At 40.3% G+C, this 26,463-nt stretch overlaps 1 protein-coding gene across 2 annotated transcripts in view; it reads right to left on the reverse strand.

Annotated features, from left to right (window-relative positions):
- Positions 1–1,968: 1,968 nt before the first annotated feature.
- The window catches only part of osbpl1a (oxysterol binding protein-like 1A), a 37,327-nt gene continuing 12,832 nt past the window's right edge, over positions 1,969–26,463 (reverse strand). Inside the window, exons 13-29 of one of the 2 annotated variants that reach the window (XM_007550637.2) lie at positions 23,027–23,155; positions 22,791–22,872; positions 21,996–22,102; positions 17,388–17,550; positions 15,037–15,226; positions 14,260–14,335; positions 9,904–10,038; positions 9,640–9,737; positions 8,360–8,542; positions 8,169–8,276; positions 6,803–6,892; positions 5,349–5,475; positions 3,913–4,026; positions 3,704–3,827; positions 3,507–3,597; positions 3,236–3,256; positions 1,969–2,858 (exon numbers count right to left, since the gene is read on the reverse strand). In XM_007550637.2, coding sequence (XP_007550699.1) covers positions 2,756–2,858; positions 3,236–3,256; positions 3,507–3,597; positions 3,704–3,827; positions 3,913–4,026; positions 5,349–5,475; positions 6,803–6,892; positions 8,169–8,276; positions 8,360–8,542; positions 9,640–9,737; positions 9,904–10,038; positions 14,260–14,335; positions 15,037–15,226; positions 17,388–17,550; positions 21,996–22,102; positions 22,791–22,872; positions 23,027–23,155 — 1,941 coding nt within the window. In that variant the 3' untranslated portion in view covers positions 1,969–2,755. The remainder of the gene's footprint in view (positions 2,859–3,235; positions 3,257–3,506; positions 3,598–3,703; positions 3,828–3,912; positions 4,027–5,348; positions 5,476–6,802; positions 6,893–8,168; positions 8,277–8,359; positions 8,543–9,639; positions 9,738–9,903; positions 10,039–14,259; positions 14,336–15,036; positions 15,227–17,387; positions 17,551–21,995; positions 22,103–22,790; positions 22,873–23,026; positions 23,156–26,463) is intronic. The other variant, XM_007550638.2, reaches the window with a different exon arrangement.

Below are 26,463 nucleotides of genomic sequence, written 5' to 3' on the forward strand. Positions count from 1 at the left end.
ACATGCGTACAGTAAAGGGCTAAAGTCCTGTTCTGCACTAGACGAACTGGTAAATTGAGAGCCTTGTTTTTTTTTTTTTGGCTCGGCTCCCCTGCAGACGACGCTCCAGCCGCCACTCGCAAACAAAACTATTACACACTTAAGCTCCTCAAGCTTTATGCAGAGACCGACTTTAACAGAACACTTATGCAAAACGAGCAATGAAGAGTCAAAACTGCACCGACAGAAACTTAAAAGGCTGCACAAGCCACCCAAGCGCAGCCTATTAGCAAAACGAATTGAGCGTTTATTAAATTCAGTCCCCTGTTAATGTATTCAAAACTAATTTTCAAGCTTTAATACGGCATGGTGAGTGGGGTAAAAGTGTCTCTTGCCTTCTGTTGGTAAAACTTAAACAGTTCATTTTTTTTTTTTTTTTTTTTTTTTTTTAGCTCTAACCAGACGAGTGGTTCTGTTTTGCGTCATGAATGCATGACATCTCCAAGCAGAGCTCTGGTTTGCAGCCAGCTGACAGAAACCCATCAGCTGGTCTTGTTTCAGCCTGCTGCTCTACATTTGGCCATCAGATGGAGTGCTTCGCTTTACATACCGTGGCCAGTTCGTCTCCATCTGATCTCAACACGAGAGCAGGAGGCTCATCACGAATTTTGGGTCCATAATGACAATAACACCAGATTTAGCCTTAAAGGCTCATCTGGAGTCCCAGCTGCCTGCTGTCGAGCTGCCATCAAGAATGCAAGACGATAAAAGACGGATGAAATTTAGGATTTGTGTGTCTTTATTAGTGAAAATAGATTCATTTACATGAGTGGCAAAATGCAATGGATAGCTGATAGATTAAATAAATAGTAAATAGCTGTAACTTTAAAATCAGTCTCTATATGACATAGCTCAATCTAGGCCTGTCGCAATAAGCAATAGATAAATTAATCGCATGATAAATTAAAAGAAACTCAATCATTTTCATTGGCTTGATTTATCGTTTTTCTCTTTTCTTTTTCTTTTTATCAAAAACTGAATGATAAAAGTCATCAGTCTGGTGCTTTGGTCTCAACTATCCCTTTAAAGATCACTAAAATTAAAGATAATTTTGTTTACAGAGACTTCATAATTCATTTTATGTGTTGTTTTTGTTGTTTTCTTCCAGTTCCAGTATTTAAATGTTCATTAGAATTTAAAGGTTATTGATCCTTGAGAACGTGTTCTTGATTATTGTGCCATTTTTGCTATTGCCTAACTCGACTGCGAGTATGATGGAGATGTTTCTGGACTGAAGCGAGAAGTGGAAACGTGTCAGCAGGAGGTCAGACGTGGGAAAGACGCTAATTTAGCAAGTGCAAACGGGAATCTGCAGCTCGTCGAGAAGATGACAAGGAAGATCTCTTCCAAAAAAATGTCGAAAGAGATCACAGTTTTGCAAAAGAGGGAGAAGCGGATGCAAAACGAAATGGACAAGGGTTCAGGTTTAAAGTTTAAACACTGTCCAGACCTCCAGAGGAACGATACTGAGAAATGTTTAAATGTTTGTCGATATCGTTTCTCAGACGATACTGAGATTTATTTTTCTCAATGGTCAAGGGCTTATCAAGGGATTGGTTGTACTGGTTGTAAAAAAAAAAAATAAGTTTTGGGACCAGCGAGTAATGACTGCAGACCTGCGGACATTTCTTGCAGTTGTAGTTGGTGACATAAACTTGCATGCCTAATAGCAACATATAATATTGTATTCCTGGTATTATGGCTGGGCCCTTTTAAGAATTGAAGTTCATTCCATTTGTTTGCTAAAAATCGCATTTTACCCATTATAAATAACGAAAGTCATAGTTTAACTTCCCTTCGTCTCTGTGCTCCAACTCAACTTATCTGAGAATCCAAGGTTTAAAGGTATTTGACATTTTGTGATATTAATCAACCATTTAAAAATATAGAACTTGATAAGTTAACGGCAACAGTGAAAACACACAGGCATGGACTGAAATGTTTTATTTAGATAAGAAATTTACAAGCTCAATATGAAAGCAGGGAGAAAAAAAAAACAACTAGAAATGGTGAAATTAAATTCTTCTGAGGACTCAAATCATAGTTTTCCTCCATTTTGTTCAAATGATTTCCAGCAAAAATCACTGTTTGTACAACGTTCAGCAGCAGAAATCGGATCCAACTTCAGCTCTTTACAAGTGCTCAATTTATTTTTTACACACGCTTCAATAAAAACAGAGCACAAAGACGGGATGATTGTTTTTAAAAATTCGGCTGTGCTTATGTTTAAAGTGGGAGTTAACGAGAGGGGAAACGCACAGTGTCAAATGTAAGAAGGGGTTAAAAGAATCCTGTAGCTGTACAAGGCGAAACAAAGGTCCAGAGTGATGGAGAATATAACTATGATGGCTGGAGATGTGGAGAATATATACACAGATTTACAACTATGAACATTTAAAAGAAGATAAATGCTAAAAAAAAAAAAAGCCTACAGACTTCCAGTTCACTGTGCTGAAAGTCAAGAAAAAAAGTATTTCAGTATAAATACAAATAATGCATCAAACTACATTTAATTAGTGACTTTTTCCCCTCCCATAATAACTTAGAGTAAGGCCACGATGTTCAGGTGCAAACTTCCCAAAATGCCTATTATTAGTGTAGTTATTAATAAATAAAAAAAAAGAAGAAATTAAAGAGAATCAAACGGTTATTGGTGATATTTAACAAACAGGTGCTATTTCTTATTTATTTATTTTTCTTCCGTGCATAAAATGAATTAATATATATCCGGCAGCTGGCTGTAGCTCCTGTCCCAGTATCCGCCGGAGAAGAGCCAGTCCTGAGAGCGGGTGTGGGGGTTCGGCCCCTGCTGAAACCACCTGAGAAGAGCGAGAAGGCATTTAGGAAGCGCAGCGCCAAACGACGCCGGAGCAAATCACAGAGGGAGAGGAACAAAGAGCGGGCATGCTTTATCTTCAGGGTGCAAATCATCATTTAGATGTGAGGAGATCAGGCTTTCAGCTAACATTAACTCTAGTTTTTTTCTGTTTTTAGATAGGGATGTGGAGGGTGTAACTGCTTCCAGCGGCAGTGAGTGAAGCTTTAGCGAAGGGAAGAAGAGGAGGGGATTAAATATCTTCACACTGAGTCTGTCGTTCAGATAACATTCACTGAGAGATTAGGATGTTTTTTTGGAAAACACAGAGGGTCACGTGAGCACACAGAACACGTCAGCCAAACGGCGAGCCGCTCTAACCTCGGGCCGAGGGGAGGACTCCTTGGCACCAAAGCCAAGACGCAGCCGACCGAATGTGAAAAACGGAGATAAAAAAAACAAAAACACAGAGTTAATCTGGAGCAATTCAGAGCAACACAACACAAAGACGTTTCTGGTTTCTGGTTGGAGGTGGAGGGAGGGAGAAAAAACAAGATCAGATGATTATGATGTGCGTTTAAAATCATCTGGTTCCTTCGTGGATAAGCAGCCTGGTGAGAGATTTAATGAATACAAAGAGAGTAACCCTGACCTGGTCTTCCACTCCTCGTCAGATTTAGTGCGGTTTTTACGGGCGGCTCTCTGCTTCTCCTCCAGCCTCTTCTTCTCCTCGCTCGCCAGGTCTGTTTGAGACGTGGAAGTCGAGTTCGTAGGTCACGACGAGGAGGATTCAGCTGAAAGCTTATTTTCGTTTAAAAAAAAAAAAAAAAATCAACAAAAAGGCGTTACCGATGTCGCCGTTCTCCATGGCCCTTATGTCCGGTCTGAGCCGGCAGTCGGTCTGCGGGATGACCCCCTCCATGTCCTTATGCAGCTCGTTCAGCTGCATCGCGAAGGACGTGAAGCTGTACATCTGGTTTAAAAAAACAATTTCACGTGTGAGCATCATATTTCCTTGAAGAGTGATAGATGGTAGGTTATGTAGGAATCGGTGAGACCTGGGTAGAGTTTGCTGGTCTGGGGGCAATCCTCCACAGCAGCTGGCTGCCAGGAATCACCTCCACAGTGTCTGGAGCAGGGGAGGGCACACCCTCCTGATCCCCACTGCTACCCTGGTAGAACAAACACACAGCGGCTCTCAGTACGACATGGAGGGTACAGTGAACTGCAATGCACTTAAGTGAGAGAACAACACCAAAGTAGTGCAAACACAAATCTTTTTAAGATAAACATGCGTAGATCTAAGCTATTCCGTCTTTAATCTTCAGTGCTCCTAATCCTCTTCCGTAGATTGAGACGAAAAATTGCTACAGTTAGGATTTTCAGCTGGTGCCGTTCACTTTCACGCCACATTCTGTCAAACGAACCAAACTATTTGAAAAACCTGTTACCCCCACACCCCCTCTCCTGTGGTGGCGCTGCACCAAGAACTACTGAAGGAAACGACACAAAAACCTCTGAAGAAGAAGACATGAGCACAACTTTCTAAATTCAGAAAATGCAAACAAAAATGGAGAGGTGTCAAATTTTAGCGGTTGTAGGATTTCCTCTTTGGTCTCTGGCAAAACACTGTGAGTTGTTTCTCGCGCGTTTGTTTTCGTCGTATTTACCCAGAATTCCCTGCACTAAGGTCCGTTTTCTGCTTATGGAGCGGCCTCTGGTCAGCTTATACATTCGAACTGCACCAGAGTTCACTTCAACCGAACCGAGACTCGCGTTTTCAAGCGGACCTTATCGTTCCGCATCAGGATTCGACTGAGCGTTCACACCTCCCCAAACGAACCGGACTTTCTCGACAAACAAACTAGAGTTCAGTTAAAAGCCGACTACACAAGTTTTGGTGTGAACGCACCCCAAGCTGCACTGGATTTTATTTTAGCGTATCAGACTGCAAGGGTGAATACAAAATCAGATTAAAAAAAAAAGTAAATAAATAAATACTTCAAATATGTTGAAAGCCATCCGTCACTTTTCTTCAACTTCACAATTAGGCGCCACATCATGCTGGTCTATCTTATTAAAAAAACTAACTTAAGTACATTGAAGTTTTTGGTTGTAATGAAATATGAAAGGTTTAGGACTTCAAGCCAGTCCAAGCAGTCGCCTATATCTCTCTAAGGTCCGACCATCAAAGCAGCGTACATTTCAGCAGTATATATTTGAGTGTTTGAAGTGACGACCAATGAAAAGGGTTCAGACAGCTTTTCTCGACCATGTCCTGAAACGCCCCGCTCACTTAGCGGTTCAGATCTGCAGACGAGTTAGGCACCAAGCTACGAGCAGAGCTGCCCACATCGACTGTTTTCATCCCGAACAATGGCTCATTTTCCTTCCCCCCCCCCGAAAGGAAAGAAGCAACAGCTTCACTTTTTTTTTTTTTTTTACTTTGCAATTAACTTCATGTTGTCGCCGACCCCTGCTGAGTAATTCATACCGCTTTGCCGGCTTTCTTCTCCTCAGCTCCTTTTTTGTCGCTTTTCTTGTGAGCTTCAAAGGCGGCCGGGTCGACGACGTAGAGGGACTCGGTCCACTTCCCGTACAGCGCGCACAGCTTCTTTTTGCTGTGAACCACACAGATACAACAGGCAGACATGCACACGACCTCAGGCACAAGCGAAACCGCCGATGACTTCAGTCGGTTTCGAGCGGCACGGGATGGAAAAACCTCGAGGGAGACGAAGCTCCGAAATCCAACGCGAGCGCTTTCGTGAGTCGAGAGTTTCCAGGAAATTTCAGCCAAAAGTTTTTGACTTTTGTGTTGCTTTTCTGCCACATCTGTTATGTGAATGTCTTTTTTTTTTTTTTTTTTAACGACTAAAGTCGTTATAGGTCAGAGCGCTCCAGCTGTGGGTATTCTGAGCACCACGTCATTTTGGATCAGTGTATAAACAGCAGTTTGCTCTTTGAACATTAGCTCTGTAAAGCGTATTACCTTTGGGATTAATGCTTCTTTACATGGTGTCTGTTCAATAAGCTAAACAAACAAACAAAACTACTAGGGCTTTTATAAAACGGTGGCAAATGGGTAGGAGAACAATCTGTGTTGCATGTTTGAATTTGAAACTCACTGCACCAAGTCATATTTGGTGCCTGATGTGAAAGCAGAGCTGATGGTTACTCTAAGCATCCGAATAAATCTGATCCGCGCTGCAATATTTAGCCAAATGAAGGAATGTAAACTATCAGATAGCAATGGAAAAACAAAAATCGATGCAGTTCTTATAACAGAGAGAGAAACAAAGATTTTCCAAACACTCAAGCGTAAACTGGAATTAAAACAAGCATTTAGAGTATGTTGTGAACTACACGTTGAATTTTCTTTTGAAGGAATAAAAGAGTAATTTTAAGCTAAAATAATGTTTAAAGCTGCAGTAAGTAATTTTGATCATTTGTTTTATATATTTGTTGAAACTGTCACGTTGTTGTAACAGAATAACATGAGACAGATAATCTGGGAAATCAAGCTCCTCTGCCTTCTTCTAGTGTCTCTAGTCTGCAGAAATAAACCGCTTGATCGGAAAACAACCAATAAGAGCCAGGAGGAGGGCCTGGCTCTGATTGGATGACGGTGGATCGGTAGTGTTCCTGTAACATTATTTTGTTTCTCCACCATTAGTATTGCGCAGCGCATGCATAAGCATGATTGATAGCTGTAAGACCCTCCTCCTGGCTCTGATTGGTTGTTTCTGACTGGAAACGGTGCATTTCTTCAGATGGTAATGGGACAAAAGGGAGGAGGCAGAGGAGCAAAAAGTTTTTATAGACTATACTGTCACAATATGGTGACATTTTTAACAAATATGTAAATATATATATATAGAAAAATTACATATCGGAGCTTTAAGGAAACCCATTTAAAACTTCCTCTGAATGCTGTGCTCGCTGTACCTTTTATCAAGGATGTAACCTTCAACTTTGTGCAGCTCCTTCCCAAAAAGTCCACATGGTTTGAAATTGAGGCAGCACTTTTCACCAGTCCTAGAGAAAACACAGGAAGAAAGTGTCAAAGCTATTAACAATTACAACAGCAATGCTTCACAATGATTTTCACTCACTGCTGAATCACACAAGACATTTTTATCAAAGTCAAATCGAGTCAAACCGAATGACAGAAACGTTGCCAACCCTTTCTACAGTATATGAACTCTTTTTGTACTTGTTTTTAATATAAAGCTCTTCTGGTGTTTCTGTTGGTTTTTTTTTGCTGAGCTATCTCTCTTTGACAGCTTCCTGCTCAACATTTTCTCCTTCCTGCAGAAAGCACGCCACGTAATCAGCTGATTTTGACTGTATGGCTCTATAATCTGAGGTGAATGGGGTTCTTTTTAATCTTTTCAATTAATAAATAATTGGACTGCACTGGAATGAAGCAAATTGATTCAAGTTTAATTTGGGCCAAGTTGGATTCTACGCAAACGCGGTTTTATTTTCTAACTGCTTGTATTGTGAATTGCCTTTTAATGACATTAGTTGTGAACTAGTGATGTATAAGAAAGAAAGAAACAAAGCTGGCTGCCAACCGCTTCACAAGTTGTTTAATGCAAAACTCCCAGCAGAATCTGGAAACTATTTTAAACTTCACAAACCAATTAGGGATTTAACCCAGAAAAGACAAAGTCCTTGTGCGACTTCCTTTGAAAAAGTCTCACTGTGCCTCATCTTTATTGTTGGAAACCCCATGTGTGTGTGTGTGTGTGTGTGTGTGTGTGTGTGTGCGTGTGGTGATGTATGCAGCACACCTCCTTGCTTTGTTGTTTGGGATTTAAATTTCAAAGTGCTGTAGCATAATAAGAAACAATTTAGCTCTTAAGAGAAAGAAGCTGTTTTCCATTTAGTCGTGACGCTGCAAATACATATCCATCAATCAGCCATAATGACTAATATGGAGTCGGTGTCTCTTTTGTTCCCCCAAAAAAACAAGCTCCGACCAGCAGGGGGGTCATCTCCTCGTATCAGGCCCCATCAGACGGACATTTGTCGGCGTCTGGAAGCCGGATAAACGTTTCCACTGAACACGCCTGTATTCCTGCAGCTCCTTTTCAGAGGAAAGGCCTCCACTTACGAGCAAAACTTCTCCGATGGGAAGCAAGAGTCAAAGCAAACTCCATGGAAATGCCAAGAGGAACGCTTTTCCAGAAATACGATGATGCAACCGGATTTTGTAGTCGTTATATTACGGCTGATCAGGCTATAATAAAACACGGGGAGCATTTTGTAACATTTAACACATTTTCATAATGGATCTGGATCTGACCTGTGGTTGACCACCTCCACGTTCCCATACTGCTCGATCCACAGCTGGCCCACGATGATGTTGTGAACACAACAGGTGGGGTTTGTCCATGTGTAGGCTTCGTTGTGCCTGAAAGAAAATGAATAATAATAATAATAATGTCTCAAATTTAAAGAACGAACATGGCTGCACAGGTTTGGTTTTGCTCTCACTTGGGCAGCTCCAGCGTGATGATGCCTTTTGGCTCGGCCTCCACACTCTTGCCCCAGAACTTCAGCTTGGGGTAGATGGATCCATGAAACACAAAGTCCTGCTTCAGACCTTCGGCGTGGAAGGCGCTGACGGGAGGGTGGTGGCTCACCTGCTCCGATATGAGCCTGAAGCCCAGGTCGTCTCTGGGGGAACGTACGGTACGAAAAGGTCAGAAAAGGTCAAGCTGCATGTCGCACCCCGCTCAAAACCACATCGGTGATGAGAAGCGAGATGATAACCAAGGCATTTGAATGCGTTCATCATCAATATGAATCTCTTTCATTTCTGGTTTCTTTTTAATAATCCATGCAAGTTCAAAATTATACATACAGGCTCAAGTTTATCCATCCGCATCTTATTACGATTCTGGGTAAAAGATGGAAAAACTCTGATTTAACACCACTTTTTCTTTTAGCAATAAAATATTTCAATGTGTTGCTTTGCTCACATAGACCACCGTTTTAAGGCACAGTTACCAGATCTTCAGCGTTCATGCTGTCATTCCAGACACTTCATTAGCCTGTTTCATGAATTACAGACCAGATTTGATGCGTTTGGGATCACTGCTCTTCTGGAAAACTTGCTGTGGCTTGGAAAAGTATTCATTCTTGTGAACTTTTCCACATTTTGTCACATTACAGCCACAGACATAAATATGTGGCGTTAGAATTTAAAGCAGAGACCAACACAAAGTGGTACGCAATTGTGAAGTAGAAAGAGATTCAAATAATCTTTCACAAAAAAAAAATAGAAGAATGGGCAAATATTTCAGTCACTAGATTTGGGATGTAGTATTCCTCATCCTCAGTAATTCATTCATTCATTTTGTATGATGCACCAGTACCAGTCAATGAAAACGATCGGCCCCTGACCGATCCTTTAAAAGCTGCGTCACTGGGTTTTGAAATCAATAAACGTAAATGAACTACTGTTTCTGGAGTGGTCGCGTATGAAGCTGGATGTATAGCTGAAGCTTGATGATGGCTAATAAAAACATCTGGTTTTTTCTTCAATTGGTCTTCCAAATATTCAAAATGTATAAGTTTGAACTTCTGTGGATTAGAAAAAAATTACTTAATTGCTTAAACGTTTTTAAATGAAGTGAATTCAATTCAAAAAGTGGTTCAAACGCGTCGTTCAAACCCCATAAACAGCGGAGCTGTAATTGCGACATTACAGAACAGAAATGTCTTTGAAAAACCTTTTTAATATTCAAACGCTGTCCTGCTGCTCCACCCACCTGACCAGCTCATAGGTTTCTCCCAGCAGGGGGTTGAAGGGTTTACCTGTCCGCTCCCACTGGGAGGCCACAGCGGACACGGCGAACGCCGCCACGCACTGCGGCGGACAAACACACAAAAAAAACAACAAACAAACAAACTCCGGATCAAACACACTGGCCTCCGACGTAATAAAACTTTGGCTCGTCTAAAGGGAACATAATGATGGAGCGGAAAGCAGTTTGCTCACTCCAACTCCTGGACGCTAAAGAAAACTGCTCCACCTTCATCCTCTCGATGGGGTCAGAAGACGAATTGGCCTGATGGATGAGGTACGTGTGCTCCATGTACTCCGTCAGACGCTGCAGGAAGCTGAGCGGCTCGTTGAAAATGACCGGCATTGTGATCTTGGAAAGCTCCTGAAAGAGACGGGGCGGAGAGACGAGGTTTCATCACAAAGAGGACCTCAGAGTTCCTTCACTCGCCGTTCCTCAGGGGATGAATTATTCATGCTGCGTTTTCTAAAGACTTGAGACGTATTTGATCAAACGTGGCAGTAATACACGGCTGCTATGGATGAAGAAAGTTCAACAACAACGTCACACTGCGGGAAACAAAGAGAAGGCTTCAGAAAGCCCAACCTGGAAGCTAGAGATTAACAGGAATTATGGGGTATTTTTAATATTCCATGCCTCAATTTAGATAACTGTATTTAATCTGGTATTACAGCTACAAACATAATTAAAAATGCTAATAAACAAGAATCTGCTGCCATGTCAATAAGGTGGATTCCCACACTTTATCTCTAATTATGATAAATGAATCATATTTTACCTCAATTAGAATAAATTCTGGTATAGTTTTAAAAATCCTTCTTTAATCCTGATTTTTCATAACTCCGCAAGAGGAAAGCAGAGGCTGTTCTAGAAATCTTTTATGATTCCATTTCTCCAGATATAATTATCTGTCAAAATGCAGCACTTTACCAATATCCCTTAAGATGATAGGAAAACTTATTGGAAGGCTATTAAGCAGTTTCTGATTAAGGATATTGGTATCCTTAATCAGGATACCAATATCCTTATTGGTATTATTAAATGAATAATAATAATTCATTATTATTCATTTATAATAATGAATAATAATTCATTATTATAAATTTAGACTCTGCACAGGAAACTATCTCTAATTTTCTGTGTGTCTCTTAACCTCCTCACTGCAACTCGGTGAGAGATATTAATGACATCATTCATAATTTAAAGGTTTTTTTTTTTGCTCGTCAATGTGGTAAAATAAAAAGTGGTGGTTAAGTTTAAATTAAAGATTTGGTACTTTGATGATTTTTAGATTTTCTAAGACACAACAGTCTGGTTATCTTAAAACACCACCAGGAAATCCCATTTTGTAAATCTGGAGGTTGTAAATTTTGCCATAGGAGCGTACTGCCTTTGCCCTCCGACGCTTTTAAAAAATATTCTCGAGAAGCTAGATCGCAGCCACATTTTCAGGTGGATACTAGCGGAAAACGGCTACAAGATCCAGAGTCCTTCAGGGATACACACTAAGACCACTTTTATTTCTTGTTAATATATACATGATTTGTCAAATGCTCTTTGTCTCCTGTACATTTTTTCTGGCAATATCTTTTATCTAGAAGACGTCTCCTTGGAGCTTTAGAGATAAACTTCCACCACAGGCAGCTGGACCTGGGCTCCCCTGGTGAAAAGAAAATCATGAAAAGCAATTCAGTGTCCTCATGCAACTGTACGATATCATGTGACTTTCTTATTTGTGTGTTAATGTCATAGTTCCTGGTTACATTTACAACTAGTGGCATTTTCTGGATGAAGGCTGAAATGTTTTGAACATAGTATTTTTTAGATAGCTAACCTGGATGTGTAAAAATACTTCAGACAAACTAGAAAACTGAACGCGTTTACTTGTTTTTTACCCACTTTATATATTTGTAATCTATTACAACACAATCTATTAGATAGCAGTACATTTAGTTTGTTTCGTCTGGTGTTTTCACTGTGTAAAATCTAAAGAAAAGGTTTAACTAACGCTAACTAATAGGCTAAGCTTAAGGACAATGCTATATCATGGTTAGCATATAATAACGCCAACATGCTGGAGCTCAGCAGGTTCTTATCCGCATTTAAATTTACGTTAGGAATAAGATTTAATTAATAAACCCAGCGCACTGACATTTAGCATAATAATTTATTTTCAAAGTGTTGAGGCAGCATCAGAGTTGTTAGCATGCGTTTGATGTTGTTACATCATAAACATCATACAAGTGGCGACTTTAAAGACCTGCGCACACGCAGCAAGAAGAGAGAAATAAATTACTATACTTGAGGCTAAAAAAAAAAAAAATCAAAAACAAAGTTCTTGCTGGCAAGGCCATTTTATATTTCACAAGAACTAAAGCCCAGATCTCCCAGGCACTATTCATAGGTCTCTCCCACTGCTGCATATCCACTTCATATTCCTCAGACATCACACGACAAAACAGTTTTTCAGTCAGAATACGCATCAAGGTACAAGCACTTGTACAGAATGATGCCATTTAGCTCCTACAGTCCCGGGAGAGAGAACAACTTTTTATGTCCTTGTGTGTGATGAATAGGCTCCAACTTTTACTGGTCCCTTTCTTTTTCTTCTTTCCTTTCCACAACTCTGCAGAAAGCAACATTTGGCTCTTTGCTAGCTGAAAGTCATATTCACTAGCTTGATGCTAACCACTGAACGTTAGCCTTTGCTAATGAGTAAGTAGCGGACTGTTTTTTTTTCTGACCCCAACTATTTTTGACGCTCTATATTATGTGGTAGCATGTAAAGAGCTCATTTGTTATCATCAAAAACATGAAACTGGAAGGTCAGCAACCAGCAATAAGATTTTTGTGCTCATATTTGTAGGAGAAGTGGTTCTTTTTGTAGATAAGTGATGTTTAAACAGATTTAGCAGAAGATCTGTCAGCAGATCCGATTAAGCATGAAAACAGAGCAGTTGTGTTTTTTCCCCTGCTTTCCCCGAATGAAGCGGCTTTTAGATTTTTAAGCATTTTCACACAAGCGGAGTCATGAACCTGTTCCAGAGCGCAGCGCTGACATTTAATTTGAACCGATTACATGCCTGCACCATGTAATGCGATGTGAGAAGGTTGCGCTCATCATTAAGGGGAGACTGGCGCTGCAACTGAAAGCAGCGAGGGTCGCAGGGCAGAGATAAACCAACTAAAGCCCACTTTGAACATCAGATGTGGGGAATTTCTTCCTTTACTTTTTTTTTTAAACTTCTCCATTTTAAATTTTTGAAGTTGACTTTTTTATATATATTTTATAATCGTGGCAACCTGGAAAATAAGTGCTTCCTATTTATCAGTTTATCGTTTTATTTATACTGAGGTTGAAATTCCTTTATTTTACTCAGATTTACATACAAATAAAATCATTTATATATAAAAATGAAAAATGTAAAAAAAAGAAAGAAATAAATGTTTGCTTCATTGAAATGTTTCTTAAAACTCTGCAACTTAACAAAACGTGCCTCTTAAACACCCAACACACTGTTGAGGTTCTGTTTTTTGTTTCAATGGGTCATGAAGATATGTTGCTATAGCAACATAAATAACACACCAGCAAATCCTGCAGCATATGCAGACCTTTAGTGAAAAAATTAAATGATATGTAAGAGATGTATTTTATCCTCTTTTGTTAAATTTACACAAGTGTTAGACCTGATTTATACTTCCTGGTTCTCTCTACGGAGAGTTTCTTGTTGTTCCAACGGTAGGTCAGCCTGACCTACTTTTTAAATAGATAATAATGGTCCGACCACTTGGGAGCCCCAATAGAGATTAAAGTGCTCACAAAAAAAATGAGCTTCATCCCAAGATGGTCAGGCGATCATTAAATATGTCGGAAAAAAAGCCCCACATTGAAAGAAGCTTAGTGACGTCGTAGCACACAGAAAACGCAACATTCTTTATCGCAGTACACACTACATAGCTACTTTGTAATCTATTATAACACAATCTAGAGCTACTTAGAAAAAATAGAAATTGATATATTACATGATCTGTTTCAGCCTCTGCCTTCAGGTAGAAGACACAAAGACGATACAAACACAAGTAAACAAGTTTAAATACAGGTTTTACCAAAAGAGAGTTGTTACACTAAATACCTGTCGTATGACTGCCCTCTTATTTATTTATTTGTTTGTTTGTTTATTTATTTATTTGTTTGTTTTTTTTTGCAGAAATTGTGCAAGAGGTAGTTGTCAAAACATGTGGATGTCTTCTTTCTTGTAATGGAAACAGATTCTCATTTTACTGGAAGCTATACATCTGTATTTTATTTTCTTTTTCTGATTTTTAGACAGATTTTTATGTTTTACAGTGGAGAAAAGCACTTTAGTCTGACAGAAAGTATTCTATTCTATTTTCTTCTTTTCTGCACAAGGTAAGTAACAGAGTCACAGTAGGACATTTCCATGCACAATATGGAAATCTTTCAAATGATAAGCTTAAAAATAAAATAATAATAAAAACCTTAAAATGTGCACCCGAGCAGCAGTGTAGCCGCCACCTGTAAGCCTGGCGTCAACCGAACCAGCATCTGAACGTCGTGCTCACCATTCCAATGCAGTTCCTCAGAATGCTCCAGATGCTGAAGTCATTTCTCGAAAACATCGGCGCAGGTAAGCTCGCCCTGAAAAAATTTGCACGCATAATTACATGTCCTCCATAATTCATGTGCAATTTATCTGCGCTGAGCAAGTAGCCCTTCAGAAGCTGGCATCGTTTTAGGAGAGCCGCGGTATCGAGACGAATAATAGTTGCAGGTGTCAGTTCGAGTAGATGAATTCAAAGTGAAGGAAAGTAGGTGCTATAAAAGTGCGAAGGTTAGGAAAGAAACTCCAGACAAGACACAAACGAGACGCGTTGGAATCGTTCGAGTTTCTTCGGTACGCAGGCGAAATGAAAACAAAAAGTTAAAGGCGCTGATTTAAAGGACGCCCGAATCGTGCGAGCCACTAAGGGCTCAGCAACACGGGATCACACTCCTAACTGATTGTTGCATTACACCGTGACCCTATCAATATTTAACAAAGTGTCACGGAGCTAAGGCCCGCTCAATACAACCCTTTCCTGTGGCTTTACCAGGCAGAATCTCACTCTAAATTATTCACACTACGAAGTGGAAAGACCTGAGGGAGGATAAAGAAGAGAGGAGGAAAAAAAAAAGACCAGCCGACCTCTCAGAGCAGGTAAGAGCATCTGCAACAATAAGAGACTTATAAGAGAAAAATGGCCCCTTTGCTGAGTTTGTTCATCTTTAAACCAGAGATGAAAGGCGCAGGGGGAGTGTGGCCAATTTGGGAAACCGTGGGGGCATATTGCACTTCTGACCTGTGCTTTGTTATCCCGTTGGACTGAGTCTCGTCCCTGTCTCCATGGTGATCCTCCTGCAACATACTGGTGGCAGGGCTGCTGCACGGGCTGCTTAGCATGACAGAGCCTTCGTCCTCCTCCTCGTCCTCTTCAAAGGAATTGCTGGCCACCGTCTCAAAGCCGCTCAGGGAGAGCTCAGAGCCTGACTCTGATAGAGACGAGGAGACATGGTGATGAGTCACTGTGCTCAGAGGAGAGCTGGGGGGGTACAAAGGCTGATAACATGGAGTATAAAGCTTACTTTAATTAATAGACGGGTAGGGGAAAAAAAAGGTGCTTTTTTAAATCTGATTGACAAGTAAGAGCAAACAGAGGCTTATAAATGGGGAAACTTGTAGGAACTGTTTTCATGTCGCAGGCAACGACTGCAACACTGTGCTCGATGTTTAAAAGAGCGTATTCATGGAAAATTTACAGATAATAACAAGGTCGTTCCTTATGTCTTTCATTTGTTATTCAGTTGTTGATTACTTAAACCGTGTCAGGTCCCCAAAGATGCTTGTCTAGGCAAAAGTACTAAAAAAAAAAAAAAATCAAGAGAGATCTGTCAATTCCACCAAAATATGTTTTCTATTGTGTCCAGTTACATAAATGGTAGCTAATAAAACATTACTGTTTCGAGTATTTGGGCAATTCATGCATGAATCCCCACCGGCTGCTCACAAACTCAAGGCCCGGGGGCCAAATATGGCCCGCTGAACCTTTTCTTGAGGCCCTCTAGACTCCAGAGAGATAACAGAGCCTTCAAGAAAATGGCTGTGTGCCCAGTAATTATTTTATCAATCAAATCAAAGCAGTTTTTAATCTGCGTTCTGCCAAATTACATTGACTACTTAACTATTTGTGTATATTTTGACCGTTGAACGAGGAGTTTTATCAATATTTTCCCACAGCTAGTCTTTTTGACCACATTCATTATCCAAATTTGGCCCAAAATAATAAGGACTAAACTACGGCTTCACAAACACAAAGCCATAAATTCAGCATTATTGATCACTTTGTCTGTTCACATGATAAAAACCAATCTGCTGAGATCACAGGTCACGTGCTTTTTTTTTTCAGATCTAAAGTAAAGAGAAGCGGCTTACAACTCAACTCTTTTTCATTTAGCCAATGAGAGAGCAAGACTTCAGTCAGAGAACAGTAAGGCTGAGAACAGCAAAGTCGCTGAAATGTTTCTGAGCTTTCAGCCCACGTCGGTCAGAGAAAAGCGACGTTTTGAATTGTTGGAAGTCTTTTGGAAATCTCTTAGTGAATGTTAGGACATCACCCCAAAATGATAGTTTCGGGAATGCTACACACGCCACCACATGTATCACCAAAACAAAATTCAAATTTAACATCGAATTCAGAATCAGCTTTAAATTAGCAGTAGCCTGCGTGACAACAACATCTCTCTCATGCACACTGTGTGACAGCGCCTCTGATCCTGCTAGAGGGAATTAAAGGCCGCTCATAACAGAAGGGATAAAAAATATATATATTTTGATTGGTCTGATGTTGGATTGGCCTACAATGTTTTTTGTTCTTCTCAAGTGTTTGCTTTAAAAAAAAAAGAAGGAAAAGAAAATCATGATGGTATGAAATGCCCAGAATTGTGATAACGCTGTTTAATTTTTACAGAACTCCGTGTTTGTTTGGCCTAAAATTAAAAGTGTCTGCGCCTTCAAAAGTCAAACTTCAAAAAATCAAAACCTGTAGATCAGAGACCAGCTGGAATGATTATCATGAACATGACGAAAACGTCAGAAATGGTGCAAACCAGAAATCAGCATCATAAAAGAGGGATTATTTTCATTTCATCCTGCTTTTCATACGTGAACAGCAGGAATAGTTTATTGAATAATAACAATCATGCAATTTTCATTGTTGGAAATCAAGAAAGCAAGATTAACTTAATTTTCTCCCAAGCTTCAACATTGTTAGAATGTACCAAAAATTTCTGTAATGAATGAAAATTTTCACTTCTGATCACTCAGCTGTGATGCAACTGTCTACAGTAGATGTCATAACCGCACAGAATAAGATAAAATGCTTTAATGACGACAGATAAATCCCGCAAACTCCAACAAGTTGACCAAAAGTCATCAAACATCAGTCAGACATGTCATTTTAACTAAAAACCCGGCAAACTTGAGTCTCGCACATACCGAAGGAATTCACCAGCAGCAACAACGGAAAAAAAAAAAAAAAAAGTATCCCGGTGTCCCACAGGTGAACGAGAGTGCAGCGAGCGTGAACGGGAACAGGCGGCCTGTCACAGAATCTCCCTCCGAGTCCCGAGAGCGTTCGATAACTTGTCAACTCACCAGACACGGCGTCGTGGAACTCATCCTCGCTCAGGGCGCTGCGCGGTGACGATCCCTTGACGACGGATTGCTCAAGTTCGTGGTGCTCCGTGGCCAGAGTCTGCAGCGCCTCGGAGAGGATCTTGTTCTTCTCCACCTCCTGCTCCAATTTCACACTGCGCACCTGAGCTCGCCACGCACACACACACACACACACACACACACACACACACATAGCCAAAACGCACACACACCCACACACACACATACGCAAACAAAAGAAGGACAGATTAATCACTGACTGAAAAACAAAACAAAAAAAAAAAAAGAAAGAAAGGGGGCGGGGGATTCTGCTTTGCACTTTTAGTAACTACTAATTGACAGTCTGCTACTCTCATGGTGACCAAAAGTCAATTCTCCAGGAAAACAGAAGGCAAACACTCCTGGCCATCAGACAGGCTGTGATGGCCGTCGGTCTCCCAATAATCAGCATGTCAACTGATTGATCCTCCTCTATTTTATCGGAGCCACAGAAAGAGAGAGGCAGCTGAGAGGGACGAGCCACGCTTCTCTGTAACAGAGGACGGCTGCCTTGATGTCGGCGTCTCAAATGGCCTGCTGGCTGGAGAACATGATTCCTGGGCAGGCGAGACCGATCGGATGACAGCGGCTGGATGCTAAATAAACCATTAGTTAAAACCCTACCTTGACACAAAACGCAGAAGTATTCGCATCCCCCGATTTTGTTTCACAATTCTGTCAACGTACAACTACAAAACGTCGGCGTGTTTCCATGGGATTGTTTGCGACAGGCCAACGGAGGGCAGAGATGAGGTGAGAGCAGTGGAGGGAAAACAGTACATCATTTTCAAACACATAAAACCTTGGAAAAATATGATTTTTTTTGTAGAATCATTTTTGATGTTTGCAATTAAAGATGCAAATCTGTTTCCCTGGAGGTTTTGTCCATTCTTTGGAGAATAGCTCAAACTTCAATTTGCATGGAGAGTGAATGAGAACACCAATTTTAGGTCTTGTCAGGCTCGCAATTGGATTTGGGTTTGAACTTTGACTGGACCATTTTAACATTAACATTTTAACAACTGTACAACCGTACATCTTGGAAAAGCAGAAGGAGGACCTCCTGCACAATCAACGAGAATGCAGCAATTGGTTTTTGGATGGCAAGTCAACAACAAAGCACTTGTCTTTTCCAGCAGCCGTTGTACAGCGCATGCAGCGGTAAAACCAGCTGATCAAACGTGCTTGGAGCTCAGTTTGGGTTACAGGGCGATGGGCTGGGCTTTGCTGGGGTTGCTAGGTAACGATGCAGCATCCATCGATTATGAATTAACGATTGGGAGGTTTTTGAAACGGCTCATTTTCCAGACATCAGAAAACAAAAACATACTGCCAGAAAACAGCTGGGTCTGTTTTTTTAAACACTTGGGTGGTTTTAGTAGCAGTAGAGACCCAAAAGGAAGTACAAAACCATGCAAAAATGTTTAAATGACATAAACTTTACACATGAAGTGACCCGTGAAAGCAATTTGTTGCGCTGGCTTTCATTTAGGGCTGCTGGATTATTAGACAGGTACGGCGTGAAACGTGTTGACAAAAAGAAGGGATTAAATTTCAGAAGAAATCCGTTTCTACTGCCGCCAATGATGGACTGCCGTTTTATTAATTCAGTTGGAGATCGCTGACTCCGCAGTCAGAGACACAAAAAAATACATATCTGCCTACAGACGACAAAAGAAAACAAGCTGCAATGGGGTATAAAGACCCCGGACTTCAAGTTCAGGGAAATTCTGGCAGTCAACCTCTCCAGAGGTGGCGCTACTTTTGCAGGACTGGGGGAGCTGGAAGTGATTCAGAATTTCCACCGTGTGTGCGAGTCTTGCAGGGCCTTTCACACTCCTAACCCGTCATGTGCAAACTGTGCCATTCAGTGCAGGTCTATTGAACGGCGAGTTCTAGGATTTTATGAGCCCGTCATTGAGCGCTCTGCAGCTGGAGGCTGTGACTCAAAAGCCGGCACAGCTGAGCGATCAAGGCCCAGCGTAGGTGTAAGCGCCGAACTCTGCGGCCGACTTGTTTCTGAAGCAGGAAGAGTAAACCTTTTTCTGGCAGCGGCGCTGTCTACGCTAAAGATCTCTCGGGAATTCTGTCTCTCTGTTGAAAGAGAAAGAGTAAAACCCTTCACTCACACAACCACTGATGGTTATTTTATTTTTTTCTCCTTCCTCACTTCTAGTGTTGCTCATAATTTAGGCTTTTGTGTTCTGTCACTTTGTTCGTGCCTTTGTCTGTTTTCTCTTTAAAAAAGAAAAAAGAATTATGCAAAACGGACCTGAAACTGTGCATTATCATGTGAAGGCGCGCTCGCGTGGATTTACATACCCAGCAGTTCATGAGTGCCTTTACTCAGCAGTCCATCAAAACCGGCGGCACGACTACGCAACGCAGCGGTTTTAATAAGCAGAGCTGTGCCAGCGGTGACTAATTCTCATTCTAGCGTCACGTTCAGATTTAAATCTGGTTCGGAAGAAGAAACCGTCGGCAACTACAAAAAGAGAGAGTCCCAAATCTACTAATTAAAACGTTACAGCCACCATTACAGAACTAATGAAACCTAAGTTAAAACACAGAGAGCGTAGACAGTCTTTGTTTCTTTTAATTATTCTGTCTATTCATTTTGCCTCAGCCCCAACAAACCTATTTCAGCCCTTAGGGAATAATCTCTCTGCACGGGGAACTGAATCTAGTCTGAATCAGTCTCTTCATTACGGGGCTTGATGATGGAAACAGAAAGAATATTGCAAACGGTGAAGTACATGGACACGCACAGAAACAATGACTCGTTGCGCTATACCAGCAGCTGAAGTCTCGTGATTGGCCGAGGATACAGCAGCTTTGCTCACCAACGGGGATTCAGCTGCAAAGTTCAACTTTGCCATTCCTGGGAAATTATGTCTTCGGTAGCTTTAAAATAAAAATATTCAACTTATTCCAAAATCCGTCAGACTGCAGATTTCTTCTAGATGAGAGATGGCGTCATTGCGAGCAGATCTGTGCAACCATCCATCCATCCATCCATTTTCTGAACACCCTTGTCCCTCAGTGGGGTCGGGAGGGGTGCTGGTGCCTATCTCCAGCTAACGTTCCGGGCGAGAGGCGGGGTACATCCTGGACAGGTCGCCAGTCTGTCGCAGGGCGATCTGTGCAACCACTAAACTTAATTTATTTAACAGGTGAAAATATAACATAGTTATGAAGGGGAATGAATAACGACTGTGTGAATTTAACTCTTTTTAGTCTGCTACCCTAAACTAACATAAAATCCATAGCAACTAACTGCTTAGACACAAGAAGTTTGCATTTAATGCAACACATTCCAGATTTTTCATTCTAAAACAATTAGAAAGTCATGCGTTATTTATTCTCCTCCCATTTTACATGTATTAACTATTTCTGTTTTGGGTAAAAATCTCTGTGGTTGAGATGTGATGAAGTTTGAAGACTTTTTGCAAGAGACAATAAACCCATGCAGCGTTATAATCCGGTGTGTCGATATTACGTCAGGCTTGCAGAGTAAATTTATCTCTTCAAAGAAATCGCTCAACAAATCTAACATTGTAATTCTTCCGTTCAGCCACAGTTGTTCACAACTGTTACCATTCAATTTTCCAAAAGGCATCAACATAAAAGTACCACTTTTATGTCATTTCACTTGGATTATACTGGAGTGAAATGTTCTACACGCAGACTGTGATGGTACGCAGAGTTTTGTTGCTACTGTGGGTTTAATCTGTAAACAGCCTCAAAAATACACGTGTCAGTGATCTGAAGGCTCACAACAAAAAGCCTTTAGCTTAGCATAAAACGCAGCAGGAAGTGCGGAAGCTAAAAAAAACAAACTTATTGCACGCAGCACAAAAAGGCTACCACAAACCTGACTTATTTAAATGAACAGACATCATCTTCATCGCTATGCTTTAAATCTAGTTTTATACATCTACTGCAGTGGCAGCAGTGCTTGTTGTGAACCACATGCAAGCAGGAGATGAAATATCAAAGCCTAGAGAATCCTTAGAGGAAAAACTTGTCCCTCAGTTTATAGTCACATCACTCTGACCAGCTAATTTCACAGGAAGTTCTCACGAAGCACAAATGCAACAACAGCATTTTAATAGGAGGGAAAGTACCAAAGCAGAACCGAGGGTCAGAAACTACAAGGATCCTGCTGATTGCAGCATCCAGACGGTTTATAGAAAACCCCCGAAAAACAAAGAAACACTCGACCGGCCTCAGCCTGCACGGTTTACGCTCGGGCCCCGAAAATCCCAAACAAGCTCCCCTTTGATAAATAAAATGAGGACGAAGATGGTCGTTTTGTCGTCACTCTCGTTATTTATGCCCGATATTAAAATCTGCGATATGAATTTTGCATTTACGCGCAGCAAAACAGAAGGAACGTAAAAAATAATAATAAAAATAAAGGGGCAACTACTTTTTCTTCACAGTACTTTAGGAAATCCACTACTGATTTTTGCTAAACAACGTTCTGAAAATCCTCAAAGAGTTTAGCGGGAGGAGGTTTAGTTGTTTAAATTGTTGGACACTCACCCCCTCCTGTCTGGAGAAGAGGCTGAGGCAGGCGCCGAGACTGGAGGCCGTCTTGCTGGACAAGTCGCAGATCTCCTGCATCTTCTGCAGCGCGGCCGAAGGAAATCCTGCCGGGTTCAAACAGAAAACCAGACAATTAAAAAAAAAAAAATTAAAAAATTAAAAATAACTAAATAAAAATGCCTTAAAGCTTCTTTCGGAAACTTTCAAAAGAACTTCAAAAAGCAGGCAAATCGCTGAAATCCCTAACAGCCAAAACAGACGGAATATTCTTAATTAGCAGTAATTCAGGCGTTTTTTTAATCACGCCGTATAATCTGTTTGATGATGCTTTCAGTTTTAATCACGAGCCTTTCATTTCTGCTCTTAAACTATTGAAAGCCGTTGAACTTTTTTTCTTCTCACACGTGGATGGGAGCAAAACTGAGGAACAAAACGTAAGAAACGAGCAGAGAAACACGGCGTCGCCTTGACGGAGATGAACGCAGTTTGGTGATGCAAGCAAATGATATCCTCCTGCTTTCGGAGTCGACTCTTTTAACCCATTTCTTATGGCTCTGGGCCAATAAATCATAAAATAAATGTATTATTACTAAAGATAAATGAAAACATAATTGCATTAGAAGAGTTTCAGAGATAAGTAAAATGATAGTAAAGCCACCGCGAGGCGGTTCTCTCTCACTGCAGTGGTTTTCTCTTTAATTTGTCACCTATGTGCTGATAACACAGCGAAGGGGTTGGAAGAAAAAACAAAACAAAACGAAACAGGAGTGACGGTGAAATAGTAGGTTTTACGTTCTGACAGCCCGTCATCTCTCAGCATGGACAGGAACGCCGCCACCTCCTGTTCCAGCTTCTTCTGGCTGACCTCCGCCGCCTGGTGAGTCAGAGAGACGTGAGAAAGATGCAGATGAGCGAGGGATGCGGCGGCGGCGGCGGCGCGTGTTGGGCTGAGGCGCTCCTCGTTCGCAGGAAACGCTCCGGACCATTGTCCCAACACGCTCATTATGCATGTCTTTGTTTACAGCCACCTGTAGCGAGTCCGTCAGTTCCCCTAGCGACATGCCTTCCTCTTCCTCCTCCTCCTCCTCGCTGCCCTGCTCCTGGGAGCAGTAGTGCGTGCTGTAGGCCGAGTGCTCCTCCAGCGCATCCAGCCACGCCTGGAGGGAAAATAAAAACTGATGTTTATTTGTCTTCTTTCAACTGTTGTGACAAGCGGCGTGCTACCGATTTATAGCTACGAAAAGTGGAAATGAAGAGGTTTAAGATAAAATTAGAGACATTTGTACATGAAAGTCGGAGAAAATGGAAGGAAGGGAGATGGGTTGTTACGTAAAAGTACCTAAAGATATGACAAGGTTACTTTTAGTAGCAAATATTAATTCATTTTTAGTCATTATAATTTAGTTTTAGTCAGGATTTAATCATCTTGTTGTATTTTTCACCTTTAGTCTAATTTAAATCAGACTTGTGCCAGATTTACTGAAAATTTTGTTTTCCTTTTCTTTGCAGTCATAAATTGACTTAAGGCATTAATATATTAATCCTGAAGCAAAATTGTTTCTTTACATCTACATTTAAGCTAAAATGCTTAATACCTCTGACAGATCTAGATTTAAAATTATATTATTTCTTTCTTTTTCTTTTTTTGCTACGGGAGACAATAAAACTAGGTAAAAGGAAAATCAAATTTGACAAAAGTAATTTGTTTGATTTACATTTTATTAAAAGATGATATGTCTAAAATGATTCACGCTCTTCCCAGCAGAGATCTATGCAGCAGCCAAACTTTCTCTGTACCGACTGAACCGCTCTACGTTTCCTTTCGTATTCTGAAGACGCACCGAAGGGGAGGAAAGACCTCCTTACTACCATCCTAATTTTTAATTCCCTCCATAAAAATGAAAACTGTAATCGGGTCACTCCGCCATATTAATACGTTTCAAGTCAGATGAAACACATTTTCTCATTCTTCTTTCCTCCCATCTTCCTTCCTCCCCCCTTAACTTTTCACTCATGGTGGTATAAACTACCATCAGGTGGTTGTAATTAAAGGAAATGTTATTAAGCAAAAAATCAAATTAGTCTCATCTGTACACAAAACATTAGTCCAGAGATGTGACGAACGTAAACTTAGATTTTTTTAATACACAGATGTACATTCACTTATATAAAATGTAAACTGTAGACATTTATAATCATAGTTGTTGTTTGCATTTATTTAAATCAGGGGGAAAGAAAATGCTGTGGATGAAAATCGTTGTGAAAGATTTCCATCAACAAAATTAACAATTACTCCTTAAACTTTGTCCTTTTTCTCACTTTCCAGCCGCAAACTTTAAAGTGTTTCACTTTGACCCAATCACGCAGAGCAACAGATAGTAGGACCTGATTAAAGAGGCATTCAATTTGTTTTAAAAATAAAAAAACAAACTGTATGTCATGTATTTGCACTTAACCACAGACCTCCTCCATCCTGATAAAATGATCTAGTTCAAATAGTTGTCTTTTGAGGTCACCCAAAAGTAAATCCATGAAGGACTTAGAGGTTTACTGGCCGTACATCCCTTCTTGGCCCAATAAATAGCACAAAGGTTTTGTGGTTATAATGGAATAAATCATGAAAATATTCAGGAGTTAAAAATCAATTTGCAGGGAAGTACAGCTCGCACAATGACGAATAGCAGGCAGCGGCTTCTCACCTCGTTCTGAAAGATTAAAATTGTATAAAAAGATCAAAAACTGGCACATTTTATTTATCCAGGGGAAAAAAAATAAATAAATCATGCAAACTGAAAAACCTTCACCTCTTTGCGGTGTTGATGCTAAATTAATAGTGGCAATTTATCACCTCTAACAGATTTATTTATTTATTTTCAAAGTTTGGTTGCAGAATTTCAGACACACATAAAAAGATAAAGTTTTGGTTGCTGCGACAACGCACAGGAAGTTATCGTCCGACAGCCACAGATAACAATCAGAACTGAGACGGGATGTTACATAAGATCGATCATGATAGAAAGAGCATTTCTGTGCTCATTACCAAATTTCTGTTTTTGTTTCACATCCTTCATAGTATGTGTATATGTGTGTGTGTATATATACATATATATATATATCTTAGCTCTCTCTTCTTCCTGCAGCTCATTTCATTCTGATGTAACGACTCAGAGGGTCAGGGGTCAGTGACATGGTTTTAGTTGCTTTACAGATCAGCTAGAAGCAGCTAAATATCCCGAGCTGCTCCAGCATAGTTTTACAGCCCCAGTGATAAATAATACAGTCATATAAATTTCAGGATTTATGACGAAACTGTTTATGGCAACAATCCCAAACTCTGCCGTCTCAGTCATTATGCGCTGGACTCTTAATTCAGGTCCAGTTAAAATAAAACGATGACTCAATATCACGTCATAGGTTGACTGAGCGAAAACAAGATTTCTGTCTTGCAAAAATCAAGTTGTAACGTTTTCAAATGTCGTTACATTGCAACCAGAACAGCTCAGTGTATTTTATTATTTTATATCATGTGAAATATATGGAAATGATAGATGATTTGAAAAAGTTATTCTGCCCTGTATTGATTGTAAAAGATTTGTAGGTTTTAATCTAACCCAGTCCGTCTGGCTGCATGCCACCACTCTGAGTTACACCGCTGCTGAAATGTGTGGCACACAAATAAACTTTCCGACAATTCAGTTCAAATTCAAAAATACTTCACTGACCCCAAAGAGACATTAAGTGTTGCTATAGCTCATTTTATTAAAGATTCTTCAACTTTCTGACCTTGAGTTTTGGCCAGAAAGTTCAGTTCTAGTCTTAAAAAAACAATTTATTGTCTTCCACATGTTTGCTATGCCTCCTACACTGGTTTCAACAATGACTTTTTATACTTTTGTTAATATGAACAAAACTTCTTTCACTTCACAACAATGTAATTCTTTGCACCCCTTCATATTAAGACAGGCTGTTTTTTATTTTTTTAAAAACACATTTGTACTCACTGGCTTTTAAAGCAGGGTGAGACGTTCATTTGTTGGACATTTTTATGTTTTTCTTTCTCTCTTCTATCATGTTTGTAATTCCTTTTATGCTGGAATTACTGTAATTTGTCGTTTTGTTTTGGTGTGCAGCACTTTGGCCAACAGCGGTTCTTAAATATGTTTGATTTGATTTCATTTGTGTTGGTCCATCACATGAAATCTCAATAAAACACATGGAAGTTTGAAGCTAAATGGCAACAAAATGCAAAAAAAAAAAAAAAAAAAAAAGTTAAATAATTTCTGCAAAGAAGGCCAGAAGAAGATGACGAGGCAAGCCACTGGAACAAGCCCCAGCTGTAACGGCAGCAGATGGTTGACAGCAAACTTTCTCCTAATTATACTTGCAAATTGTGTGAAGAATTAGGACGATTTTGTGAAATGAATCTAAATATTTCAGATTCCTCATCCTGAAAGGCTTTTTGTTT

The sequence above is a fragment of the Poecilia formosa genome, unplaced genomic scaffold (genome assembly GCF_000485575.1).
Source record: "Poecilia formosa unplaced genomic scaffold, Poecilia_formosa-5.1.2 Scaffold37, whole genome shotgun sequence".
Lineage (NCBI taxonomy): Eukaryota > Metazoa > Chordata > Actinopteri > Cyprinodontiformes > Poeciliidae > Poecilia > Poecilia formosa.